Here is a 25,047-nt window from a genome sequence, read left to right as displayed (position 1 = left end):
TCCACTTAGACCCACTATCCAGAAATGAGGCCAAATGATCCCAGATATGAACGCTGCCATCTTGCACATTTGGAGTCAGTCTGCGGCGGCAAGGTTCCACCGATACATTCACTGCACCTATCGTGAGTCAGTCTCAGCTGTCAATCATGATGTTTCGCCTCGTTTTTATAGCATCAAATCAACTAATTAAAACCAAACTTAATGAAAACTGAGCATTTGGACAAACAGTGTGATGAGAAAAATGTATTTGACATGCACTTTGTCTTTTAAGTTTGGTCTATGCCCCATCTACGAACATGGAGGAGGTGGGCTTTATGAGCTATATTGCAGCCAGCCACTATGGGGGAATCGAGTCTTGCAGTCATGTCATCCATATTTATACATAATTAAAATATTTCACTTTTAAGAACTTTTCATTGGAACATTTTTACAAAACAAATGGTCGGTATTGAAACATTTTAAAGTATGAATTATCCAACATAACAATATAGCTTTTAGTACCAAATTGACTTTCCCCTCTGTTCTTATAGGAGCATAAATCAGGAAATATTGAAATGAATTGAACCAAAACAACGTACATTGTTTGTTGAGCTATGCAGCATGCAGCCACCAGGTGGCGATCGAGACGATTAGGCTTCACTTTTTTAGAACTGTCTTGTCATCCATCATTATACAATGTCCTTCAAAACTATGTGCATTATTTACTTTTTCTTTTTTGTTTGGCTCCATCCACTAACATGGAGGAGGACCAATACTGCAGCCAGCCACAAAGTGGCAACTGCAGAGATTTGGTTTGACATTGCATGCCCATTTTACCACAAGTTGATATGGTTCCTTGGGGTCTTAATGAAATGTCTGTAACATACTTTGGTCAAAATACCACAAGGATCATTTAAAACAGCACCCTTTTTACCCTGTCTAAAACAGCCCTCCACAGAGTGACCTGTTTTGAGTGCCTGTTCCTTTAAATGCTAATGAGCCAGCTCCCCCCTCCCCCCTCTCCCAACATGATTTTAAACGATATAAATTACATATTTTATATGATATAAATTATCAAATATGCATCCCATACTTTGTATTCCCCTTCTGTTGTCCTGGAGTTTTAATTTTCCCAATCACATAATTAAATGTCCCCCTCTGCCCATCCACTACAAGCAGGGAGACTTCCAGTGTATTGCGACGACACAGTACACAGGAAGCTCATTCCAGTCACTCAAGCATGACGTTTCTGACTTAGAGGAACCATAACAAAACGCGCGAGTGTTTTTTTCCCAGAGTTTTGGGGTTGGTAGACATGCCAGATACCCACATTAACATGTAGCACTAACAAAGTGGAATTTTCATGATATGTCCCCTTTAAGGGAGAAGTTACATCACCCATCTTTGTATAGGCTACAGTCAATAACTTTCTTCCAGTTTACATAAAAACTTGCAAAAACATCTAAGTAAAAAGGTGGATTGAATTAAAATATAAATCTTACATGTATCACTGTTGTTGATTGTTTTAAACATCCCTGTAGGACTGTTCATTATCCTACATAACACCAACAACTAAAACATGTTTTTTAAAGTAATCTATCTGAGACAAATGCACATTTCCATATGTGCCTCCTGTGTTTCATGCATCGACCCCCAGCAGCAGCCCCTGCAGCCTCTCTGCGCTCCTCCTGTCCGGGCTGCAGCAGCAGGGAGGGGAGGGGTGTGACTTCCAGGCGACGGTCCAGTCTCAACTCTGAGTTTGGAGATCAGAGAAAAAGATGAGGAGCTGCGCTGCTGCACCGAGCCAGCGACGAGGAACCATTACAAAACCCTGAAGGAAAACCAAATGTTGGATAAACGCAGGATCAACTCCACGGCGAGGAAATGTGTGAGCTTAACTTCGAGGGGAATCTGAAGCTTTGCAGGGTGAGTTGTTGTCTGGGTTCACATTTGGGGAAAGAGGCGTCGGCAAAGATTTGATTGAAAAACTTTAACTCTAAAAAATCATTTCATCGTTTCTTTGATTTCAAATTAAACTTCAGGTAAAACATGAAGGTGCGAACGAGCCTCTTCTTCTTCAGTTTTTGGAAATGGTCCAAGATTAATATGTAAACAAACAAACAAACAGCATCGTCATTTGTTTTATTTGATCATAAATCATTTTCTGCAGCTGACTTATTATAATATAATATTTAGTTTTTATAGGAAACAGGAAAACCAGATCAGAGGTTCTCAAATTTCCCCTAAAAGTTAAAAAAGTATTCTCTGACCCCCTCATGTGGAATAATTTGACAAAAACCTATATGTTTTACACTTCTACTTAGTTATGTGGAATAACAACACAACGAAAATATATTATATATGTGTTAAAAAGATTTAACTAGAATACACACAGAATAGGCTGCTCATATATATTTTTATTATACTATATATTTATATTTGTAATAATTGCTTTGTGTACTATGTGCCTGATACCTTGCTGCTTTATGGAATTTCCCAGTTTGGGATCAATATCCATCCAGCCATCTATCTATCTATCTATCTATCTATCTATCTATCTATCTATCTATCTATCTATCTATCTATCTATCTATCTATCTATCTATCTTATTTCCCTTTTTTATTTCCCTTTTTTATTTCCCTTTTTTATTTCCTTTCTAAACAGGACACCCTTACAACATATGAATGATAAAAGTAAAACCAAATGTTAGAATCAGATTAGAAGACGCCACGGACCCCCAGGGGTCTGCAGAGCCCAGGAACCACTGAACTAGATTATTCAAATTCAATGGTCTGTGTGTTATAGAGCACTTTTCTAGTTTTGATAACCACTCACAGTGCTTTACATTAAATTTTGCCATTCACCCATTCACACACACATTCCGTCAGATGTAATTTGGGGTTCAGAATCTTGCCCAAGGACACTTTGGCAGACTGGGACCAATCTGCTGACATTCTGGTTAGTGGACGAGCCGCTCTATCCCCTGGTCCACAGCTGCCAAAGCTTATGTTTCCTGGGCTGGTGCATCAGATGATACTGTATTATCTAAATCCATCAGATAAAATCATCAATTGCTGTTTTACTGATTAAATGATAACAGTGTGTAAAAATAAAAAAAAGCTGTTTTCTGTACTCATGTTCCTCAGGTCTCCTACCGCAGCTGAACACGGTGGACCTGCTGACGCTGGGCTCCCTGCTCACCTCTCACACCAAGTGTCAGCCGCTGCCTCCGCTGTGAAGATGATCCACCCTCAGATAAACCTCCACTACAACTACACGGGGAAGCTGGATCACCGGCCCAGCTCCAATGCCAGCCCGGGCACCGTGGACGCCAAAACCATCGCGTTCCTGGTCATTTGCAGCTTCATCGTGCTGGAGAACCTCATCGTGCTGGTGGCCATATGGAGGAACCACAGGTTCCACAACCGCATGTACTACTTCATCGGCAACCTGGCCCTGTGCGACATGCTGGCTGGCGTCGCTTACCTGGTGAACCTGCTGCTGTCTGGAGAGAAGACCCTGCAGCTCTCGCCCGCCCTCTGGTTCGTTAGGGAGGGCAGCATGTTCGTGGCACTGGGTGCATCCATCTTCAGCCTCTTGGCCATCGCTATAGAGAGACACCTGACTATGATTAAAATGAGGCCGTATGACGCCAACAAGAACTACAGGGTGTTTCTGCTCATAGGGACCTGCTGGCTGATTGCCATAACTCTGGGAGCGTTGCCTATTCTGGGCTGGAACTGCCTGGACAACCTCCCCGACTGCTCCACAGTCCTCCCTCTCTACTCCAAGAAATATGTCGCTTTCTGCATCACCGTCTACATGGTGTTGCTCTTGGCCATGTCAGTGCTTTATGCCCGAATCTATATCCTGGTGAAGTCCAGCAGCCGAAAGGTGAGCAGGAACAGCAACTCGGAGCACGCCATGTCGCTACTGCGCACTGTCATCATCGTGGTTGGGGTCTTCATCGCCTGCTGGACGCCCATCTTCGTCCTGCTCCTGGTGGATGTGGCGTGCAAGGAGCGCTGCCCCATCCTCTACAAGGCCGACTGGTTCATCGCGGTGGCTGTGATCAACTCGGCCATGAACCCGGTTATTTACACTCTGGCCAGCCGAGAGATGCGACGGGCCTTCCTGGGCCTGGTGTGTGGCGTGTGCTACAGGAGGCAGGCGTCTGTGAACGGCAGCGGGAACAAGCAGTCGCTGGAGCCCAGCCACAGCAGGAGCAAGTCGTGGAGCAGCCAGAACAACCCCAACCAGAACCAGCAGGGCTCCCGACAGACGGAGGTGGAGAAGGAGCAGGAGATGGACGGGGCCCACGGCGAGGTCTCAGTGGTGGCAGGAGGGGCCACCCAGGCTGTCCACTAGAGGGAAAAACTGAAAGAAGGGAGCAAGTAGAGGGTGAGGGTGGTCCTGACACATGCTGGTGGGCCTGTGCAGTGGTCACAGTGGACAGAAGTGATGATGAGAAGGGAAATGTGTTCTGAGTGATCTGGAATAAAGGATTTCTTGAAGGAAGCAAGGACTTGAGGCATCGCTGCAGGGCAGCAGCTCCTCCTTTGTGCTTAACATTGATATATCTGTCATCATCCATTATCTGAAAACTCATTGAAATGTTAGATTGATCTGTGAAGCCAACACTTTGTCATAGGTCATATTTCATCACTCTTGTATGGGACTCATGTATCTCCAAATGTGGTTATTTACGCAACAGACAAATCATACATTGAATTGTCTTCAAACTTGCATTGTCGCAAAGATGAAAGTTGAAAGTTTTGTTGATATATGTTTTTTTTACAGGGCAAATTAATGGTGCTCTAAAAAAAACATTTACCTCTGTGGTTACACGTGTGACCATAGGACAACTGCAGTTATTCAAATGAAATTGCAATTATAATGCTGCAAAAACAATGTAATGAAGAATGATTGTAGACAGTATTAGTTTTGCGATAAGCAGTATTTATTATTCTATGCAGTCATTTACTCAGTAATACTACTGTGCAGTTGCTGTAATGAAAGCTGCACTGTCAATAGTATATTTTGAGTTAAAAACACATGTTGAATATATCGTATTATTATTATAATGTCAGTGGCATCCTGTTGAAATTATCTGCATTAGTTGTGCAGAGAACTGCTGCAGCTCATTTAACAGCAGTGTTTTTTAGAGATCGCAGAGCGCCATCTGCTGGTTAATGATGGTAGTCCTCAGTGCACGATAAACTGCATGCTCAGTGTCGGATATCTTCAATCCTCACGTTAGTAAAGAAGCTTCAACCGCTTTGATTGTCTTTGTGCTATTTCATCTGTTTATTCCAGTTGTGGAAATGTTTGATATCAACGCATAAAAGCATGAAGCAGAAAACAAGCGTTCTTGAAGCATGTGAATGCTGCATGTGGATTATAAAGTTAGATGCAGCGGTTTATATGAGGTAATAAATATGACTTTAATATGGTAAAGAAAGAAAACGGTGAAAATACCGTGTAAGGAAAATTCACCTTGATCACCTCATGTGGCCAGAAGAGGGCGCAGTTTTGCCTTGTTTTGAGCATTGTGCTTTCCCCAATGCATGCAATTGATCAACTTTTAGATTATAAGTTTTTAAGTTTATCTGGTTTATCATACTACAAATAAACACATTTTCACTTATTTCTAATGGTATCTTCCCATGCATTTAGTTTAATTTTTTTAGTGTCCTATCAGCAGCCTCTATTATACAAAAACTCAACAGCCTCTCTTTCCAGGAACTAGTCTGTATCACAATATTTAAAAGTGTGGGTTATCTAGAATAACAACACTGTTTATAGATGTACTCTTTAAAACTTTCAGCATCATATTTCCATTTACGTCTGTTCTGCTATACAGACATGAATCAGGACATATTCAAATGAATGAAATTAAAACAACGTGCATGGCTAGATAGAATGGAACTACCTGAATTTATTATCATTTCGATGATGACTCTTTAGAAGAGATTTTAGAAGGATTTGTTATGGCTGTGACTAAATGCTGCTTCTACCATCAAAATGAAGTCTTAATACAAAACATACCACAGAGATTCTACACATTCACGGTTTTATTGCCAACAGTCATACAGAATAATGATAAACCCATACAACCAAAAGATTAAATCTGTAAACATCATTTGGACTCGTTTCTCTTTGTTTTTATTTTAGTTTTTTTTTTTTTTTTTAACTGTACCTGCTCCAAAATAGTGAATTTCTTGTGTGATTCCCTCTGACAAAGATTTATACTCAGAATCTGGAAATGATACATTTATAATATATAATAGAGAGGGAGGGAGATAAAGAGACTGAGAGATAGAGAGAGAGAGAGAGAGAGAGAGAGAGAGAGAGAGAGAGAGGAAACAGTAGTCTCAAGCAGCAACACACAGCAGGGCAAAACACGACCTCTAGTGAACAGGCATGCCCCATTGAAGATCAGCTATTGCACTTTGAAGAGAGAGAGAGAGAGAGAGAGAGAAAGAGAAAAATAAAAACAACATTTGTACAAATAAAAGGCACATTTTCATCAACAGAAATCTGGAAAGAAGCCATGTTCTTATTTGTGTCCCAGCGTGTCAGTTTGGTTCCATAATTTCTTGACATCGCGCAGCTAATCGAGAGATTCAAGTATGGAAGTTGTTCCTTCTGTCGTACACACTTTGTTCAAAACATTGCACATTTTGCCGAGGTGATTCCACAAATTCGCTTTCCAGACACAGATCTCGAAAATAATGCATTACATTAGAATAGTGCGCGTGATTCCATCTCCCGAGATATTAGATTTGATGACATCATGTCACAAAGAATCAGACAAAGTAAAAGATGATGGCGGGTAACTGAAAAAAATAAAAAAAACTTAATCGTTCTTTGCGTCCCTCTCCCTCAGAAAATATTTTATTTTTCTGACAGGAGACAAGGAATCTAAGAAAGTCTTAATGGGCTTTGACCAAAAGTGGTGATTTTTTCCAGAATGATCCCAATACAATCCCCAACGCTTAATATGTGTTTGTCGTGAGATGCATGTACTGTACACTCCCTCTTGCAGCAAAATACAGGCACGTTATATTACATTGCATCTGTCTTGTCAAACCCATTGAACACATGCTGATTTTGGTTCAATTGAAGTGGTCCAGTGCATATCAAATACAATGCCCCATTCATTTGGTATCCATCAGAGTACTGATAATAGTATAAGGATGAGGGGATTTAAAAACTGCTGTGTATTATTTCTATAAGTCTTTTTTTCTTCAAATTTTGGATTCCAACTCAACAAAAATGTCTGTGTAACCTAAATACCATAAACTGTTCTGAGGAACGATTGCGTATAGTGGACATCAAAATGCAAGTTAACTGTGAGCTGTCCTCAATAAAGGTGGAGTCTGATTTCACCAAGCAATACATAATAGCATCCTCTTCTACTAGGTGATAAAATAAGGGACCTGAAGTGAGTGTGACTGACTGGGGTGGTGTTTCACAAGTGTGTCTGTGATGACATCTAGTGGCAATAAGGCAACATTGCCATAAGATATCGACATGAGTAATATTGAGCATTCTGTGTGTAATCAACATTTGTCTAATTAGTAAAGTGTAAATTACATCTAAACACATGGGTCATTTGTTTGGTACGACTGACACAGATGATCTAACAGATTTTCTGATTGTGCTATTCATTTGTGATCATTCAAATAATAATAAGAACAATATTTTAAAGGTACTATATGTGAGAATGTGAAGCACTAATATGTATTAATTGTTATCTTGGCTGCTTCTAACAGCCTGTGGACTGGTGTTCCATGTAAAAGACTCTGGACACATTTTCTGGGAAAATCCAAAGGACCAACAGAGTGAAAAACTAGCTAACGCTAGCTTAGAAATGGAGTCCCATAACAAATTAATGACCTGCTCCCAGCACAACAAGAAAACGTATTGGAACCTATTATCTTGTAGTTTTTATGTCGATGTTGTGTGTCCTATCATCTGTTCATGACTGATGTTATCTTAGGAATATCATTGTATCAATTATACTTTTGATAAAGATGGACAACATGACTGCTTTCCAAAAGTGAAGCCAAAAATTAGTTAATCAATGCAATAAAAACACAGGGAAATGTATCAGCAGGACAACGCTACCACAGATCCATCCCCTAGTCGATACTGCGCAGACTTTGGCACCAAATGTGCAAGATGGAGGCTTTTGTATCCGAGATATTTTGGCTTAATTTCTGGATAGTTGGCGAAAGTGGAGATGTGTCGTCCATCTTTATTTAAAGTCTATGATCTCAACTTCTATTACGCAGAAACATTAGCATGTCAATTTACAGAAACAAGAGTTGTGATAAAAAGTGTGGCAACACCTTTAGTTGGAACGATTAGCATTGTCATCCAGCATATTTAGCTTTGATGACTTTGCAGAGGCTGTTGGTGGAAGCTACAAAAATAGCGATTAATAAAGTGGGCTGGCTAGCGAACAGCAAGTCAATGTATTATCCAATAAGAATAGTTTGGTTAAATGTCACGAGTCTATTTTGTGCTAGAAATCAAGCTAATTATGACACAGTCTAATATGGTGCATCGTCTCAAATACAGTTTATGGTGAAACTGTAACTTAAGCTATGTCATCTAGGAACATGACGCCATCTATCACGATTATTTCCCATGTCTGTCACGTCAATATTTTGGCCGTGGCCGGCATCCTCCCTCGTGCCAACCAATAGCGAGCGAGCACACACATACACACACAACTCCTCAACAGGATGCTGACTGAGGTCATTACTAGAAAATATTTTTTTGATTGTTACATAAAGTACCTTTAAAAGTTCACAAAAAGCAAAACATGTGAATTAAGACATTGAAAATGACTCAAGCCCCGAAACAAATTATTGACTACACACCTAAAAGAAGAATCCAGAGGAGACCAATTTCCGAAATAATCCCTAGTTGAAAAGCATAAATATTTTACAGTGTCAGCATACACAAGCACCTCTTCCAAACAAAGGGGCATCAAGGTCTACGAACAATGTCCACAATAACAGTTGATTTGAAGTCATGCGACTGTGACACAAGAAAATACTTTATAAAAAAGATTATCTTTAAAGCCATTGAGAGCACTATATGAAGGATGTCTGTTCACACCCCAAAACTTTGTCACTACTGCAAAGCAAAACACATTCATTTCTAATTCCCAATAAAAGCAGATTTCATATAGTGACTAATTGAGTGAGCTGTAACGCTATTGGTGACGTTAAAGGACATTTTTCTCCTAAATTCATTATAAACTGCCTTTGTTGTCCAAACTGCTTTCGTTTCCGACATCTTAGCCAACAGTTCCTGTAGAAATGTGGTTGTGCTTGACAGACAAAACTAAAATTTCAGGTTTTTATTCTAAAATACGCTTGTTAACACCTCTTTGAGGTTTGATTTCATCTAAACTACAAGAACAACTGTCTATTTTTTATATCTTTTAAAACACCAAATCAAGATAGTATGTCCAAATGCACTTATGTCTTCTCAAAAATATAGCATTTCAGTCATCACAACAAAATAACAGTTCTATAAATATTTTTTTCATCTTAGACAAATCCTGTGTCTTCCAGTGCCTCCTGTAAAGTAACCGCGGGACAACTTCTCCCATAAAACACCGTCGTAGTGCGTAGAGCCTTTAAGCATCTTCTGTTCATGTGTCATCTTCAAGTTTCAGGATGTAGGAGAGACTGTTCAGAGCTTCCTGTTTACCGTCAGGCCTCACAAGCATCACTGTTTCCTTCCAACAGGCTGCAGGAGACACAGTTCACTCCCGGCTGACACAATAGGCAGATTGTTGTCACGGTGATGGCCAATAAGGTGGCTAATGCTGTCAAATATGTGATCTTTTGTCCGTACCTTTGGGAAGAGAAAGAGATGTTATGAGTCTTTTTCTTGCTCAATGACATTTTTTTCACTTTGTAAGATTCATACTCACTGATAACTTAACCAATCACTCATTTCTATCTCCTTTCAAACACGCCCTACTTGTCTTTGAACTCCGTCTTACCGTGCCCTCAGGGTCCACCAGCAGTAGGTGTTTGGCAAGTCCATTGTGCATGCCCGTCAGTACATAAGACCCAGGGTTGGTCGTGCTCTTGCGGACCAGGAAGTCCCCGTCTTCTCTCAGCAGCTGTTCAGCGTCACGACGGCTCATTTTGCCGTGATACCATGTCTTGCCCTCCAGCTCCTCCTGCGCCCGGAAGGCCAGTGAACGCACTAGAAGAGGGCTCGAGTTATCCATGGATGCTGCCTTGTGAAGACCAGACACCTGGGACTGGGCCTGTCCCTGGCCCGGCGGATGGGACTGAGAATGTATCGCATCCTCAAAGGGCTCTGTTATAGGTGGGGGCAGGGCCGAAAAAACTTTATTAAGCAAGGAAGGAAATATCCAGCATAGTTTTTAACTTGACATTGTACAGAAGTCAGTATTTGTAAAGTATGATGGGCCGTAACTCATCTCTTGGAAGTTAAAGGTCATCACAGGGTTGTTATTGCTTCATGATTTTGAAAAGATTGTAATTGGATAATTATTGTAATGGTCCCCGGCATGTGTTTGAGAGTTGAACTGAATGTGAACAAAAACTTTATTTTTCTAAATTCACCAAAAAAAATCCAGGGTCACTTCCAGGCAATCAGGAAATCTGGTGATCTCATGTTGCACAACTCAGTGCAAACAAATCCCAAAACAAACCTATTAGATATTTTTAAAAATAATCCTCTGCCTCTCCTACAAAATGAAACTGTCTCTCTGTCTTGTGGTGATAAACCTTTGGTTTACAGTTTAAAACAATCCCTCACTGTGATTCCACCTGCACAAACATGTAGTTCAGGAAACCATGAGTTTCTGAAGCCTGTAGCCCTCTATCCTCAGAAGGAGGTATTGACTGAAAACAAAGTGGAAAAGGATGAAACGCTTAATATATAAATATACTTCTTTTAGTGCTTCATAGTCCCTCTTTGATTATAGACATGTAACAGTGACAGTTGTAAATCCACATGAACACATGACACATGTGAGGTAATACAAATACCCTGATATCCTCTTCAGGATACAAAATAAATATGACATTACAACAATCAAGTGCAGTACAACTGATCTGTAAACCCAGAAATATTGCTCATACTGATGAGGATATTATGTATGGAATTAAACTGCAGTATACTTTATCAGTGGAGTGCCTAAAAGTGAAATTGTAGACCTTTAAAGAATATATATTCTCAAACTTTTACTCAATGTATGCACTCAATTTCTATAAAAATACGTAAGTAAATACAGTACACTTCTATATTTACCTTATATGTCATTAATTCTAAACTGATGCACTGATATGCTGATGACACAGTGCTAAACAGTTGCCAGCCCGTTACAGAGGCACAACAAACAAAGTAATATGAAGTCGCCATATTATCTCGTGCTTGTCTTTGGACTGTTAGAGGAAAATCAAACAAGAGCCGAGTGTGAAGCCAAGAAGACAAAACCACTAAACCTGTTTACATAGTCTCTAACAAAGTCAGTGCAAATGATAGTGGAGAAAATGCTTGTGTCTATGACTAATCATAAAAGTTAGATTTTATTTAACAGTACTATATATAATCTATTATATGGTTATTCAATGAATGGCTTATTGAATAAGTTTCATAATCAATTAAAGTCTTTTTTCTGAACTGTGTTATGCATGAAACTGCGTCAAATTTGATTGAATAATGACTTTATCGTCAGTTGCTGGTGTTTGTTAGAAGAGGAACAAAGTGTTTCTGGAGGGCAATATTAAATAACAACTTAGATTTCATATAACAGTTCACTTTGAATTGTACAAATGACTACTCGCGTGTAATTTGTGTCATGCCTTCTTCATACATGCAGTATCTTCATGTAATTTATCTTTCATGTCTGATATTAATAGCAAAGCTCAGGTTGAAGTTTGGAGGTGGGAGGAAAAAAGGGGGTGCACTGACATCGACACTGGCCTCCTATTGTCTTCACTGTGACATGATGTTATTATAATGCCACATCGACATCGCTGAGAAAACAAAAGCTAGGAATCCCCTTTAATTAAGATCTCTGATTAGAAAATGGCCTTAGAAAGTTATTCTGAAGTCAAGGCACTGATACTTTGCTTCAAAACTGCTTTGCCTGAAATCCTTTGCAGCTACAAAGGGAAATAGTAAAATAATACACTGAATTATGTGAAAAACAAGACTTACTCATGTCAAACAGGTCCTTCTGTGGGCTCTCTTTGGCTGCAGCTGCCATGCCCTTGGTCACATTTTCCGCCTCTGCCTGGAGAACTGCGAGTACCTGGGCATCAATCTGCTGCGTGTTCACGTACATGGGCATCTCGGCTGTTTTCGGTGCCTGACCTTTACTCTCCGGCAGACTGCTTATGTCAAATGATCCTGGACATTCAGAGAAACAACCACAGTCAATGGTGAAATTCTGCTAAATCAAATGTGTATGTAGCTAGTGTGGCTTTTCTTACCCTGTTGTAAGAATATGGGCTTTCTTTCATCTCCCCAGTTTTCTCCACAGTGCCGCCCCTGGTAATATGTCTGATCTACCGAACCTGGGCCCATCTGATGACATACAAACACACAGTGAATATTTCTGAACTAAAAAATGGAAACCATGAGTTGATATTACAAAATAAACAATATTAATTACATATAGTGCAAAAATTTTGAGGAAATCTGTTACATTTGCCTATTTATTGCATTTCATTTAGGATGCAACCGAGTGAGGATGATTTCAGTGTGTTTCCAAGTGGACTGTGGTTGGTTTGTTTGTGATTTGAAAGCAACCAAACTGTGATCACAGAAATTTGATTTTACAATAATTTTGAGTCACTAAACTACTATTGAAACCATCTGCTGACTGGGAACTGCTCAAGAGTGATTTAATAGCGATCTACGTAAGAAGATGTACAAATAGTTTGGTAACCATGGTCACACACATCAGCACAAGAGTGAAGGTATGCTGATAATCATTTAAAAATTTCATAGATACACACAAAAGAAGCAGTAAAGTGAAATAAAATGACTTGTCCATCACCAGGATTTGATGCCCCACATGGATCCATGTAGCTCTGATGATGATGGATGAAATCAATCTGTATAACTTTGTGTTTACTCTTCTTAGTTTGTAGAAAAAAAGGATGAAGGAATTATCTACCTGGCATCCATCAGCTGCTGCATTCTGATTGGTCAGCCGGGTATCGATGAAGCCTCCAGGTGGGGGCATCTTTCCAGGGATGTTGTTATAGTACGGATGTTCAGCTGACTCCTCCTCTTCTTCAGTCCATGGTAACTCCTCCACGTTTAATACCCTGGGAAAATAAAAACATGGTTTGATTATGAGATCTCAACACTACAGTCAAAGTGCGATCTTTTTGCGTGTTGTATGAATGCATTGTGAACACTGTACCTGTCGTGTGTGGAGGACAGCTTGCTTGAGGGACACTGCAGATACTGCTGAAAGCGAAGGTCGAAGGCCTGGCCGATGGTGCTGATGACGTCCTGGGCCAGTCCGTCAGAGCACTCCAGGATGTGACACGCTGCAGAGAGTCGGAGCAACAAATTTTAATGAACATGTTGCATGTGAGATATGAGACACTACAGGGGACTGAAGGAATTAACACGTACCTCTTCTGTTAACTGGGTCCTTTGCTACATAGGCAACATAATCTGTTGTGTCCTAAAAGAAAAAATAAACAACATATTTTCCAACTGTTGTAATAACTAACAAATATATCACAAAACAATGGTGCCAGATAATTAGACGCAGGTCATTGAGTCACTTACAGGGTCTCCTCCTGATGCAAAGGAGATGGACTGCATGTGATGGTTGGCAATGATCTGTCAGGAGTAAAATCGCAACAGTGCATGTGAATTAACCAACATTTCTGCAAACATGCTGCACAGGTTCTACACACATGTATTTATTAACAATGGATAGATTCTAAAAGTACAACTCAGACATCAGGATAAGAGGGTGAAGGGATTGACCAGGTCAGGAAGTGTTATTCTGCTTTGTGTACTCTGTTACTGTGTGTAGGATCCGGATTATTACGGATTATTGGGTTAATTTAACACTGTTTGACTGACAGTGGGGGGAAAAGAGTAATAAGTCAATCACTGATCAGAAAGAAAAACAATTCTATCATAAATATCTGGATGAAAACAGTTGTGAGCATCAAGATCATCAAGCTGCCAACTTCCCCTGGTATTTCCAGTAACATCCGTAGAGGTCATGTCCTCCTGGTTGTCTTCCTCTTTTATTGCGTCTGCTCTTTCGTAACATAAGACATCCTTCTTTATAGAAAAAATCTCATCACCTTCGCAGAAGCTAAAAATAAGACTTCCTCCATTGTGACGATCTAATTTTAGAAACAAAAGTCTTCTGGTCACTTTTTTCAGCTTGTTATTTTACCATTGACACAATCCATGCAACGTTGTTGAGCATATTCTGTGATCGTCTCCAGTGAATCTTTTATAAGTATCTCCATTTTCCCTGACTCAGTGGTACTTGTGTATGGCAGCAGTCTACATTAAAAGTATTTGGGGTGATGTTTTCAAAAGACCATCTTACACAATGTTGTCATTTTGTCATACTGCCCTAGTAGTATCATGAACATTGTTTTTGTTTGCAAACTGACCTGTTTGCAGTCGGGGGTCATCAGGTTGAGGCTACTGGTGGAAATGTTCAGGTTGATGGACATGCCAGCGAACTGCAGGTTGCTCTTGCCCAGGATACTCGACAGAGCTTTGGACGGTGGCTGACGAGGACATAGACAGACACAAATAAAACTAATTAAAGCTGAATATATTTTACCAAAGATACAGTACAACTTAAAGAAAAAATGTTTTGGGGAAATGATTCACTTTCTTGCTGAAGCTAAATTAAAAACATCTATCCCATTCTCATGTCTCTAATTCTGTTAAATACTGTATGAAGCTACATGTAGCCATCGGCTAGGCAGTTTAGCTTAGCATACAGATTAAAGAGGGAAACAGCTAACGTGGCTCTTTACGAAGCCAATGAAATTCCTGTTCCAAGCTCAATAATTAATTTGTTTCATTCATTTAAAAAAAGAAAAAATAGTTATGATGCTGTAATGGGTAAAAATGTTTTACCTTAGTACGGAGCCAGCTAAGCTAACTACCTCATCTTTGCAGTTTTATTGTTAGAAAAATTGCATTAATCTCAACTGATTCTCTAGGAATTTGAAACTGTCTTTTTATGGGTATCATTCAATTAACAATTATTAATCAAGGAATACAGAGAAGACAGTATTACCTCCAACAATGAGGTTTTCGCCCCCTGTCCATTTGTTGGTTGGTTGGTTTGTTTGAAAGCAAGATTACGCAAGTACTACTAGACTATTACTGCAAAACTTGGTTGAAGGATATGGACCAGGGACATGGACCAAGAATAAGCCCATTACATTTTACTGTAGATCTGGACTAAAGGGGAGGTGCAGGTATTTTTTTCACTTTTTTAAACATTGCGAGGTGTTTTTTTGCTATTGTCACCAATTTCCCAATAATTCATGGATTTTCAAGAAAAGATTTAGGCAGTGTGTGCAATTTGGTGCAGATTCAAATAAAAAGATGAATGGATTTAAATATGGATTCCTAATGGAATTTTGGTCTCTTGGCGAAGGTATGAGTTCAACTAAGTGCCATTCTAGTTGTTTAGGTTGTACTGATCATAGATTGGTCCAGGCTAATTTCATCTAACACTGTAAAGGAGATTGTTAAAGTTTGAATACTTAAAATACTATGAATAGTGTTTTTAATAAAGAGAAGAGCGGAAAAATGTTGCCCAACCCATTTAGGATTCGCAGCATCAAGCTGAAGTGTGTTTGCCACAATAACATTATCTTACGCCTCACATCTATTCTGAGGGAGAAACTAGTCGGCGCTGATTCTGTGTAATATACTCTTCCCTGACATTTGAGCAAGCTCTAGAGAGCAAAGTAATGCTTCATTTCACACCCCACATTAAGACAGTCTCCTCACACGCTGTGGACACACACCATGCACATGCACACACACAGACACACACACAGCAGCTCAGCCTCCTGATCACAGATATTGTGCACTACATGAGTCACTAAGCGCTGTGCGCCGTGTGCAATACATCGTGGGCTGGAGCTACGCCCACGCACATACAGTCCCATACCTCTTCATCTCTCTCCTTTCTCCTCTGCTTCTCTCTCTCTCTCTCATCCTCTCTCTATCTGTCTCCCTCTTATTTAACAGGAAGGAAGGCTGAGAGAAAAATAACTTACATAGACACTGCTATATATAGAACACAGAAGGATAAATGACTTTCTAATGCTGCTTCCTCTTTTTCTATCTACTTTACATTTCAACATTCATTGACTCCTCTTTTTCATTGTATCTTTCTATCCCTCCCTCCATCCTCTCCATCCATGTACCTTTCTCTTCCGCAGAGCTCCTTTGGTCCCTGGAACAGCCTCACACACCAGGCTGATGGCTTCCCTGGAGGGAGGGAGAGAGGAAGATGAAGCCAAGATGGTGACCACACACAGCCAAAGCACCACAGCTATGTTGGCATTAAATTGGACTGTGTGACTCACTTTGACAAGAAATGCATTTTGTTGTCTTGGCAGGAGCAACATTCAAGAGTGTAGTGTCATGCTAGTGGCTCTGAGAGGCTGTAAATGTTGACCTCAGCATGCTCACAGTGACAATGATATGCAACAGGTATAATGTTTAGCATGTTCACCATCTTAGTTTAGCATGTTTAGTATACTGAAATAAGCTAATTAGCACAACTGAGGCCATTGCATACTACCATTTGTTTTGCAGGTATTTGGTCATAAAGTATTGGATATAATTTTGATATAATTTTGACCTAACGATGGTGCATCATCCAAATGATTACAGTTCATCCTGCAGGTAACATTAACATAAATACATTTCACTTAATGTCAACCTCATGGTGACTAGACAGAGGATTAATACTGTCAGTAGGATTCATCCTCTGGAGACCATGAATATCAGCAACAAATTTTGAGAGATTTCATTCAAGACCTACAGACCGATATTAGCACTTGATTGGTTATCACAAATTTTACAAAGCGAGAAATTAATTGTAGATAAGCTAAATAAAAATATTGAGGGTATTTCGGCCTCTAAATTTCTGTAAGGACCTCCACTTCACTCACTTTTGGAGGGAAATGATTTGTGAATGTATTGATAAATTTGCTGGTGTTGCAATCTGTTTTGATTTTGTTTCCATCATAATACAGAATATGCCTTTATTATAATTAGATTAATTAATATTTAAAATAGAGAACAGACAAAAAAAACCACATTTATGGTATCCCTCAACTCTATAGGCTGTTACATAAGATGGCCACAGGGGGCCGGAGACAGGACTTAGAATATAAGAGTATATATAAGACACCATGTGGACTAGTTAAATACAATGGACCTCTAGAAACCAGCTAACTGTGTCTGGTATAGAGTGTTGCACATCAGATAGTGAAATCTAAAACTGTCCCTAAGATAAGTTATCCATTTTATTCTGCTGTCGCTATAACATAACCATGCTGTCATTTTTATATGAAAGACTAAAACACGAGGATCAGAACATTGGCTTAAAGATTCAGTTGATTTGATACAAGAAGTCAGATTTCCCTCTAAGACGATGGTTTCATGACAGAAACAAAAATGTTAATTTGTGTATCTTTTGGATAAATCATGCAGAGCAGCGGGTTCTTTTAGAAACGCAGAAATCTAATAATAGCAATAGAATGAGACATAGGTTTCTCTGTCAGTTTGTCTCTCTCGCTCTCTGTCTTTCACAAACAGTGATCACAGATATGTGAGAGAGAGAGAGAAAAAGAGAAAGAGATTGGGCCACTGTGTGTCAAGCAGAAAAGTAGACATGACACAAACCGATTCACTATCAGCCTTTGCCTCACTGCACATTGGTCAATGACATTAAAGAGACACACAGACCCACAGATGTTTCCATGCAAACAAATTGCGATAAGAGGAAACCTATATGTAGACTAATACAGACTTTGTTTAAACTAATTTCCTGCTAATGTACTAATTATCGCTAGTGTAATTTACATGGAAAGATGCCAACTGACTTTAGTGAAGTAACAAGGTGCAGAAAGTCGTATTTCAAACAAGATACAACTAATTTTAATATCATTTTAAATTACATGTTTTTGTGATTTAAACTACTAAAGTATTTGTAAAGTACTGAAACTAAAGTATTTATAAACATAAACATATAGACAGTTCTACTCAGTAGAGAGTGAAGGAATTAAATTTAACCTATTCATTAAATATCCCATTTACTCATTTACAGATTATAATTACATTATTGTTTTCCTGGAGGCTTAAATTGCGGGACAGTCATGTTAAACTACTTAAAGTACCACTATAAGTATCATATGACTATTAATTTAAAAGTACTGTAACAAGAAAAATGTATGTATGACCATTAGTGGCTCTTAAAAAATCTCAACCTGGTTTTTAATTCGGAATGTTCCTATTTAGAGATTTAGAAACGGACAAACAAAAGCACATATTGTCTTAAATTACTGTGAAACGTTAGAAAACTACATTCAGTGTGAACGTACCTTGTTATTTGTGACCTTGTGGTGAAATCCAGCGATCTCATTGACCGAAGAACTTCTATACAGCCCAGATACTGGAAAACAAGAGTGAAATAAGTGTGAAATAAATATTCAATAGGATCGTAATATCGTAATATTCACATTTTCATGTCTAGCTTATCATAATGTACAGAAAAATCCACAACAGATTTGTTTGAGTTTCCAACTGAATCTCATTGAATTAAAACAACAGCAGCTAGAAAACCTTTCTGGCTTATGCACCAGGTGATTTTTATTTTCATCTTTGTTATCTAGTTCTTCTAATATCAGTTTTTTTTAAATGTACCCATACCAGCTGGTCACTTTCTGACTGCCATTATTAACATTATTTTGTAGCATGAATCACTGAATTAAATATTGCCACAAAAACACACAAAACATATTAAGTAAAAAATATTTTAAACAATGATCTTATAAATGCACATGTCAGGGACGAGACTGAATATTAAATTAGCCATTATTGGTTATTCTCCTTCATATGCTCATGTAAATAAAGTCTGAAAAAGACTTACACCTGTATAAAATGTGCAAATGTGTTTTCATAAACCTGCCGTTGTCATTGTTTTCTAGTTTCTAATTAAAAATAGAAACATCCTGTGGGAGTTCACGAAGCCAAGGTCTGACATAAAGTGGATGCAAAGTTGGAAGGAAAAAAAATCAAGTCAATGCTTGTACGTCATAATATGATTTGTAAACTGCATCAGTGTGTTACTGTGCCACATGAGATGACTGTCGTCCTCCAATCCCATAAAACCATCTTCAGCGCAGACCACCTACTCACATTACAACGCCTCTACTAATTAATATTGCACAGACTGGGAACATTTTGTGCTGATGAGTTCTTATCGTTACGACAATCACATTCGTAATCCTGCTGTAAACAAAACAGACGTCCAGACACACAAACGTTTCCCTTTCAGGAAAAAAAACTTATTAAAGTCATAACTTTCACTTAGGGAGGCCTCTGCTCACCAGTGAGCGTTTCGCAAGTACCAGAAAACAAATAGCCTTTTGTCAATGTGACATTTTTAATGTTCTCTATTCTTAGAACAGTGAGCGTGAAGTGCACAATTCAGCAGGGTCAACAACAGTGTCAGAACTGTTAGAGACAATATTCTGATCATAACATAGACACTTGTCTTCTCTCATGCTATACAACACCCAAACAAGAACACGATTTACAAAGAAAAAGTAAACTACAGATTAATTGTCAAAATCAATGGGAGGCTGCAGTTCCGAAGAACAACCTCTAAAAGATTACATTTAAAGCTCAAGTGCATATGAGGTCCATAAACAGATGTGAAAAATGGCTTCCATATCATTCAATTTCACTCTAGTCACATTTAAAACAAAACATGTCACCACGACATGACGTGTTATGCACTTAGTTACTTTACATGGCTCTGTACTGTTCTGCACAGTCTACAAAGTACATACTAAATATGCGAAAATCTGCACCATTAAATATGATGGACATGGATTTGAATGTGCCGTAAGTAACAACAACATACTAAACAATACAAATATTGTCATAATAGTTCAGATACTTAATATTTTTTATTAATAATAGATCACATGTATACTAGTCTGTGAAATGGGTGGATTAGTGTGTTTCTCCAGCCTGTAAAGTTACTGTTTTGTTTCACTCCTATCGCTCTCAAAGTTTAGTTTCCAACTGCAGCAAGCAACTCATTCAGCTAAAAAAAAAAAAAAGGATATGCTGAGACCAAAGCAGAGCTAAAAAGAAAGTGAATATTGCTCATATAATAAGCAGGTGTCCGGAAACAGAATGATATAATATTGTATCTGCTGGATATAAATAACAGGCAATCTTTTTCAGCCAAAAAAAACTCTTAAACTCCACTGCAACACCTGCCTAGTACAAACACAAGTTAGCTGAGGAACCAGATATTTCCCTCAGGATACGGTGGAGACCAAAGCAGAGCGACAATGGGATTTAATCTTGCACTTACTTACAGCAGATGTCCAGATACGAGTCTCCAAATAAATGCTAATGTTGCTCTCTGTCAGCTGGATGTAAATAACAGGCTACTATTTGATAACAAGATCGCAATAGCATCTGTACAAAATGGTTTAATGTCAATGTCTTCACAGCTTGTTCTGCAGCAACAGATTTAATGCATTTTACATATTTTTATTTATTCCTATTATCCTATTATTGCAATGAACACCTCATTTAATAGCATAAATTGCAACATACATGCTCATCTATGTCTATTTTGTATATTTAACATTTTAACAATGAGAAAGCCCTATCAAATATGCTCAGATCGAAATAAAGTAATGATGCTATGAAATTACATTAAGAGAATCGTTGCAACGAATGTACTTCAAAAGTCTTGTGTGAATTATCGGTTTTCGACATAAACAAATAGCTACCATGAGCTGAAAGCGTGAGTGTAAACAATGTCACTGTCGATCAATGTCCTGTTACAGTAATGGCACATGATGTGCGAGGAGTGACCACATGACGCTAATTGAAAGTGCTGTGAGCAGAACACCATTTTGAACTCAATACACACAGGACTCAAACCACAGGGAGAGCAGGGGGGAGGCGGGGGAGCACGGACTGGACCCATTTCCCCTCTCGCAGTGTGGACGCTTTCAGCAGCATTGACTGGACAAATAAGCGCTCCCTGCCTTAATGCAGTTAATGGAATGTCACACTGGTCACAGATACTGTGGTGCTTTGTTCAGGGAAGTTGTAGTAAGTGTCATATGATGCCAATCCCACTGGCTAACTCGATTTGGAAATTACAAAACGAGGCATCTCTGTTTACTGCACTCATCCAGCACAGAAAAGCAAAAACTTTTTTGTGTTTAAAGTGCTGCTTCAATAAAAAGAAGACAATAAGAAAACATTGGTAGATGTTCAATTTGAAAATGGTTTGCTCCGTTTTCTTGATTCACTTCACACCTTGAGGAGCGCGGGGCTCAGCATCATCACTCCTCATGCTAGTGACTCATTGCCGGCATGATGACATTCACAGCTCTCGTAGTTATGCGCCAACTTGTGCTCCTTTAAATGATGTACGATGGCTGAACGGCATCGACGTGAGGTGCGGATGTGATGAGACAAACATGCTCTGTACGTCTTCCATCCCTGAGCTGAAACAGCCATAGAGCTCATGCGGATGTACAGAAATAACACTATCACTATGGTTACAAAAGCATAACGCTGTGGCTCCACATACACAAAACAGAAATATAAATGGAAATGATCGCTGTTAATATTTTGACATCTTGGGTTGTTCCTTCACTTTTCTCCAATGCTGACCTTCTCTGTTTTCTAAATTATTCAATGTCTGGTTTCTGGTCGCTCCTCCTTCGCTCAGCCTTCTGCTGTAGCCTGCCTACATACACCCACTCAAGAGCATGTTATTATGTTCGACATTATCTCTTCTTTAAACCCAACATGTAGGTAGCTATGCATGCGTCTTTAGAACAAATGAGAGACGTGGTAAGAAAAGAGGAGAAAAGAGGAAGAGGAGAAAAACACAAATGACAGGGTGACTAGAGACCACCAACCTTCACAATGTATGTCACCCCTGGACCAGAGATCTTCTCGCTCGAGTGTAGCCATCCTCTGGAGGGTTTGCTCACCAGTCCACCACCTCCACCTGAATTCCAGTCCTCTCCACCGGGCTGGAGCTCATCCAGCCTGCTCTTCTTGCTCATGCTGACAGCTGTCTCCGGCTGCGAGCAGGGGGTCGAATGGGAGGCCAAGCTGCACAGAGAGCCGCCCACGCCAGAGACTGCCGCCGCTGCTGTTGATGCCGCACTGGGGCTCGGGCCACCGGAGCTGCCTGGGCCGGATCCCCCACCCCCCTGCAGCTTAGACACAGCCAGGTCCTTGACAGCCGAGGGCAGACCCTTGATGCCCAGCAAGCTGCCTGAGTTGCTGAATTTCAGGCTGGACACCTTGTTGATGAGGGTGCAGAGGGTGCCTCCATCTTCCAGGTGGTCAGACCCGTGGCCGGTGGCAGTGCTGGGAGCGGTGGTGGTGGTGGTGGAGGACTGGAGCTCAGTCGGGGGTGTGTAAGATGTCTCGGCTGCAGACTGGGGGGTAGCCGAGACCTTGGGATTCATGGACAGGCCGTGGAGAAGATCATCGACAGATGTTACTGACTCATTCCTGAAGCGGTTGTATTTGGTACGGTGAAGCATACCCTTCTCTCTCTTGCTCTCTCCCCTCTCTCCACCAACCGACACGCACAGCCTGCCTCTCTCACAAGTGTGCTGGCAGACGTGGCTGAGCCGCGCTGATTACCCTCTCCTGTGACATAGCAGCAGCGGTACAGGCAGCAAACGCCTTTTAGCAATCACAGGCCACCTGACTGTAATTTTCTCTGCTGAGGTTACAGTGGCGGTTGTGTTGGACCGCTGCTGCTGCTGCTGCTGCTGCTGCTGCTGCTGTCACCACACTCCAATCTGCTGTCAGTAAAATCCAGAGCTGCAATCTGATCCGTAAAAAGGAAATATACAGACACAATCCATGAAAACACAACAGTGAGGCAGAGGAAGAAAGGATGGAGAGGAGGAAAAAAAGGTCTCTGCCAGTGTTGTGGTGCAGCTTGTTTGGTTTCCAGTGGGGATGCTGCTGCTGCCGCTGCCGATCTCTAGCCTAAAAAAAAAAATCCAAAAAGTGAGAGAACAGAGAAAGATCTATGTTGTTGCTGATCACGGATGCTGCGAGGGAGGAGAAAAATACTCTCTACTGACTGCTGCTGCTTGCCTGCCTGCTTGCCGGCTCAGAGCTAAAGCATGAGTCACTGATCTGAGAAAACCTTCTCAACAAAAGGCTTGCTGAACACTGCAAATCACTTCCTGTTGGAGGGAGAGGGAAAAAAAACCTCCCACTTACAGCACACTAGAATCAATCAATTTTTAAATTCCCCTGTCTGATATTAATTTAATGAAATTCTTTCCCTCGTATTTGTTTTACCAAGAGAGGGAAACAAAGAATGAGAGGTAGCTGGATTATTTAACACAGTAAAATGATCGTTTATAATAATTTGCATTATTTTATGTATGTCCAACAATTTATGTCCTATAAAAATGGATGGACGAACTGATAAAAGTTATGATATTAGGATGAAAAACACAAAAATAATAAATTAATCAAAGAATTGATAATAAATTAAGTGAAATAAGTAACTGACAGCTATAACCACAGTGACAGAAAAGCTTCTCTAACAAAAAATATGAAAACAACATTTCAGTTTATCATAAGGACGTCATTTTCTTTAGAAGGAACAAAGAAACCTCTGTAAATCATTGAAAGATGCAATAAAGTAAAATCTTAGCATGAAATTTGCAACATCATTAATATAATGTCTATGTTAATTTTATAACAGCTGCAGAATATAGGTAGACATCACTCCTGCTATCAGGTTTCAGAAAACTAGATAATAGTCTCATTATAGCTGTTTCTAACATATTAACATGCGTCCAATAATGCAAGAAGAATAAATATTTCTTTTGACATAAAGCTGTTTTGGCACCATTTATCAAACATGGACACTAAATCTCTACCAGCAACAAAGGAACGGAAAATTCAGTTCCACTAAAAGGAAGCAGAAGCAGATTCACAACTTGTCTAAAATATCCAGTAGTCGGTCCTGGTTGAACAACGTGAATGAAACCATCTAAAACGACACAGAACGAACGACATGTTTCTCAGGCAGATGAGTCAATGAAACAAGCGAAAGGATAACAGATAAAGCCCGGCAGCAGCAGCAGCATCAGCATCAGCATCAGCATCAGCATCAGCATCAGCAGCGGCAGCAAAGCATCTTTGTCTCCGTGGTAGCGGAAAGCAGACAGCCAGACACCATTCATGTAAAAAATGTCCTCAGGAGCATATAGCCAAGCTGAAAGACTGACACTCATTCACAAGCAGCTTCCGCTCTCTGCTGCAGATTTCGCACTGCAGTCCCTCCCAACATCTCTCTTTCCTGCCTGGCAAATACAGAAAAAAAAAAAGAGAAAAAAAAGACAGCACGTCTGCCTTCTCTCCTCAGAAACAAAGGCAAACACAAAAGCAAGGGAGGAAGAACGGGCAGGCCCTCGCAAATCAAAGGAGGAGGCGAAGAGACAAAGGAGAAAAAGGGCAGAAGACGAGAAAAAACAATCATGCAATATTTAGTCTTTTATGTGAATGAAATAGCAGGCTGGCATACCAATGTTTCTGTGAATGGAAGCAAGGCCTTTCTACCTCTGCAAGGCAATCCCTAGGGATGGCATGGTCTTGTCCAATGAGGAGCCAGCTGGATGACTCATTCAGGGGAGGCTTGCAGAATAGTGGAAGAGACCATTTCAAATGCAGGTGTACGTTCTGTTTTCTCCTCAATATCC

General features: G+C 39.9%; 2 protein-coding genes across 2 annotated transcripts; one reads left to right on the top strand and one right to left on the bottom strand.

Annotated features, from left to right (window-relative positions):
• Window positions 1–1,731: 1,731 nt before the first annotated feature.
• On the top strand, window positions 1,732–6,048 carry LOC118098021 (sphingosine 1-phosphate receptor 3). Its single transcript, XM_035141393.2, has 2 exons — window positions 1,732–1,905; window positions 3,127–6,048. The coding sequence occupies exon 2, from the start codon at window positions 3,221–3,223 to the stop codon at window positions 4,346–4,348; it is 1,128 nt and encodes a 375-aa protein (XP_034997284.1). The 5' UTR covers window positions 1,732–1,905; window positions 3,127–3,220; the 3' UTR covers window positions 4,349–6,048.
• On the bottom strand, window positions 6,042–24,953 carry shc3 (SHC (Src homology 2 domain containing) transforming protein 3). Its single transcript, XM_035141392.2, has 12 exons — window positions 22,219–24,953; window positions 18,634–18,704; window positions 16,447–16,510; window positions 14,659–14,778; window positions 13,805–13,858; window positions 13,646–13,697; window positions 13,428–13,557; window positions 13,176–13,329; window positions 12,487–12,580; window positions 12,212–12,403; window positions 10,014–10,339; window positions 6,042–9,862 (listed from the first exon to the last, which is right to left on the bottom strand). The coding sequence occupies exons 1-12, from the start codon at window positions 22,855–22,857 to the stop codon at window positions 9,734–9,736; spliced, it is 2,025 nt and encodes a 674-aa protein (XP_034997283.2). The 5' UTR covers window positions 22,858–24,953; the 3' UTR covers window positions 6,042–9,733.
• Between the last annotated feature and the right edge of the window lie 94 nt (window positions 24,954–25,047).

This window comes from Hippoglossus stenolepis, chromosome 18, assembly GCF_022539355.2.
Source record: "Hippoglossus stenolepis isolate QCI-W04-F060 chromosome 18, HSTE1.2, whole genome shotgun sequence".
Lineage (NCBI taxonomy): Eukaryota > Metazoa > Chordata > Actinopteri > Pleuronectiformes > Pleuronectidae > Hippoglossus > Hippoglossus stenolepis.
This window is presented reverse-complemented; position numbering and strand designations above follow the sequence as displayed.

What these genes read in the sequence shown, in the direction of transcription:
- LOC118098021 (XM_035141393.2), top strand. Translation starts at nt 3,221, where the DNA reads ATGATCCACCCTCAGATAAACCTCCACTACAACTACACGGGGAAGCTG.
- shc3 (XM_035141392.2), bottom strand. Translation starts at nt 22,857, where the DNA reads ATGCTTCACCGTACCAAATACAACCGCTTCAGGAATGAGTCAGTAACA. An exon ending in TTGCATCAGGAGGAGACCCT is followed by an intron (nt 13,698 to 13,804) that starts GTAAGTGACTCA and finishes TTTTTCTTTTAG; the next exon opens with GACACAACAGATTATGTTGC. An exon ending in GGACCCAGTTAACAGAAGAG is followed by an intron (nt 13,558 to 13,645) that starts GTACGTGTTAAT and finishes GACTCTCTGCAG; the next exon opens with CGTGTCACATCCTGGAGTGC.